The sequence below is a fragment of the Sinocyclocheilus rhinocerous genome, unplaced genomic scaffold (genome assembly GCF_001515625.1).
Source record: "Sinocyclocheilus rhinocerous isolate Xijiao unplaced genomic scaffold, SAMN03320098_v1.1 scaffold432, whole genome shotgun sequence".
Lineage (NCBI taxonomy): Eukaryota > Metazoa > Chordata > Actinopteri > Cypriniformes > Cyprinidae > Sinocyclocheilus > Sinocyclocheilus rhinocerous.
The window spans coordinates 259,883-263,049 of record NW_015627225.1 but is presented as its reverse complement, the minus strand read 5'-3'; the positions used below and the strand labels follow the sequence as shown (position 1 = coordinate 263,049).

The window sequence follows — 3,167 nt, the reverse complement described above, 5'->3', positions numbered from 1 at the left end:
TTACTCTCACCTATTGGTTACCACTGAGTTTGTGATTTTATTTGTCTTTATTATCTTTATTATTATTTTAATTTTTAATGTAGAGATTTAAACTATTTACTATACAGTGCTTAACAAATTTATTAAAACAAAATTTATGTAAGGTTTTTAACAAATTAGGTGGTTTGTGCCACTGCTACTCTAAACTAACAGTATTGGTGATTACCAAAATCATTTTTTAGCTTTCTGTATAGGTTAGTCCTCCAATTTGTGTAAGCTCCTTAGTAACAGTAGTAGGTTATTTCTAATGCTAATATGATTATTGCTGTTGTCTGTGAAAGAAAGGCAGAAAAAATATAGTGTTATATATATATAGTGAATATTTAATATAGTGAAAAATTATAGTGTTTTTTCCAGATGCCCAATTAGTCAAAAAGTGCCTAAACAATGGCAGCAAGAATGCAAGCTGTTATGAAAGGCATAGGAGGCCATTTTTGTTATTATGTGAATAAATACTATTTGTTTGTTTCAGTTTGTTATTTGCCCAATAAATGACATTAACATTTTTAGATTTAAACAATTTTTTGACAGATTCCTAAAATATTTGTGTTTTCTCTTTATGACAGGTGGTCTAATAAATTAAGCACTGTATGTTTTCATAGCATTCAGTTGGCACGTTCGTTTGAATGACATTGGACAGAATGTGGAATAGTGTATTTTCTTGTCAATTAAAAAAAAGAAAAAAGAAAATTGGGTTTTTCTTTTCTTTTCCCGATTAATCGGAAAAATAATCGGCCAACTAATCGATTATCAAAATAATCGTTAGTTGCAGCCCTAATCCTAATAATCTCAAAATGGACAAACTGTAGTACTGAACTGTACACCAACTATAAAAAATCGTTATAGATTCATTTCTTTAAGCTATTTACTTAAAAAAAAAAAAAAAAAAGAGACAATATAACATACCACACACTCAGGAGCCTGTCGTGAGCTGCCCCTGACAAGAAGTACATCCCATTACTGTCTGGGGGTCGTGTTGTAGCGAAGCATAGAGTCGTTACCATGGTAGAGTGACCTGTGAATTTCTACAAATTTGGGACATCCCATTGTTAAATCTAAAACTCTTCTGTTTTCATTTATCTGAGCCCAGAAACACAGAGGTCAGACTCACCCTGTACACTTCCTTAGTCTCCAGGTTCCACATCTTGATGGTCATTCCCGCCGAAAGCAGCAGCTTTCCATCTGGACTTATACACAGGCTGCTGACGGCCGATCTGTCTGCCTTCCATTTGCTGAAAACAGAATGTGTCATGTTTGTAAATCACATAAAACAACTAGGGATGCACCGAATGTTCGGCAACTGAAATTATTCGGCCGAAAATAGAAAAAAAAAAAAAATCTTTCGGTGTTCGGCCGAATAAGCGAAAAGGCCGAATAACACGTACCGAACAATGACGAACGTGATCAAATAGAGGCACGCACTAATGCAGCAAATATGTCGGCAGTGTGAAAGTATTTAAAACTATCAGTGAAAGACACAGAAATGAGATGAAGAGGTGGCTGATGCTGGTGGTTAGGCTACTGTATGATGATTAGCTGCATTTCCACTGTCGGGCCAAAAGCAGGCGTGCTAGTGCGTACCAGGGCCAGTCGCGTTTTCACTGTCACTTCCGGGGGTTTGATCGTGCCTCGTCAGTGCTTCCTCGGGGCCAAAGGCCCGGGTTTTTTGGCCCGACGAAAACCTTGTATTTATTTAGTAACATATTTTATCTGTCATAAGTCTCGTCTCGTCTCGTCTCGCGTAGCCTATATCATAAAAATAGAATAATGTTTTTTGTTCGGGAGCTTTTGATAAAAATATAGAAATGATCATTCTTTCTAAATGTGATGTAGGCTATATACTGTAACTACAAATAAATAGAAACAGACTCGACTGGATAAGTAGGTAGGCTACGTCCGCTTTATTTCTGTGAGACTAATTTTCAATCCTGATAAATTAATTCATTATTATCAATGTATCACTTATTATTGTAAAACATCGATGCTTTTGGATTTAAATCTTTAACAAAGCATGCAAACAAACGGCCGCTTTTATCATGTTCGTTTTGTGATCTCGCTAGTTCCAGTGACTTATTTAAATAAGTCACTTGATTCACCAACAAAGAGAAGTTATCAGAAAACTAATAAGAATTCTTATTAGTTTTCTGATAACTTCTCTTTGTTGGTGAAATGATGGGGTTGCGTGACGTTGTTCCTGAGAGGCGTGTAAAGGGCGTGTTTTAGTGAAGCGCAGCGGAGCTTCTGGCCCGACGGTGGAAACGCAGCGTGATTTTGGCCTCGGTGCTACAGGTCAGAGGCTATTAGCCCCGCCCGGCCCGTTTAAAGCACTGGCTCGCACTGGACCGACAGTGGAAAAGCGGCTATTGAAATCGCGAAATGGCCTCAAACGATTAGTAAATAAACTGCAGAATGTTATATTTTCTAATGCACGCACGAATTGCATGTATTCTGACAGCGCTGCACGAGCTCGCGGCACCAGGGTTCAAAGTCCAAAGCGTGAGGAAAATCTGTGCTGAAACTCGTCAGTTGCTCAGTAACATTTTTGTGAGTTTTTTTTAAAGGCACGTGACAATGCGATACGTGCGACAAACATCTTCCCAAAATCGTTATGAGAATCATTTATAAATCTGCATGCTGTTGTCAACAAAAAGAAGCACTGAGATCTTCCTGTGGGTTTCTGCCTAAATAAAAGCAGAGAAAAAGCAACAACTCCATCAACATTCATAAATTATAGTATTGTAATTTTACTGTTGTTCTGTAAAATAAAATAAAGACAATAATGATAATAATAATTACCCTACAACAGCTCTATTAATGCATTTATTATAACATTCACACAGTGTTTAAACTGGGATCTGTAATATATTCTAATGTTTTAAAAGAACTCTCTTCTGCTCAGCAAGGCTGCTTTTATTTGTAAAGTAAAAAAATACATGACTGATTCAAGTCTCAAAAATGGCCAAAAAAATATTATTTTACCAACTTATTAATTTTAAGTTAAATTGTGCTTTGTTGGTATAGGCTAATGTCTGATAGAATGTTAAAAAAATGTTCAGTGTTAAGTAAAGATTTTTAAATTGTTGTTTTGTAATTGATTTTTTTATTTGAAAAGCAGGACAAAACAGTAA

The 3,167-nt window shown here is 36.0% G+C and overlaps 1 protein-coding gene across 1 annotated transcript in view; it reads right to left on the bottom strand.

Annotated features, from left to right (window-relative positions):
* The window catches only part of wdr43 (WD repeat domain 43), a 21,725-nt gene that overhangs the window by 11,588 nt on the left and 6,970 nt on the right, over positions 1–3,167 (bottom strand). The window contains exons 4-5 of the mRNA XM_016528957.1: positions 1,151–1,271; positions 946–1,064 (exon numbers count right to left, since the gene is read on the bottom strand). Coding sequence (XP_016384443.1) covers positions 946–1,064; positions 1,151–1,271 — 240 coding nt within the window. The remainder of the gene's footprint in view (positions 1–945; positions 1,065–1,150; positions 1,272–3,167) is intronic.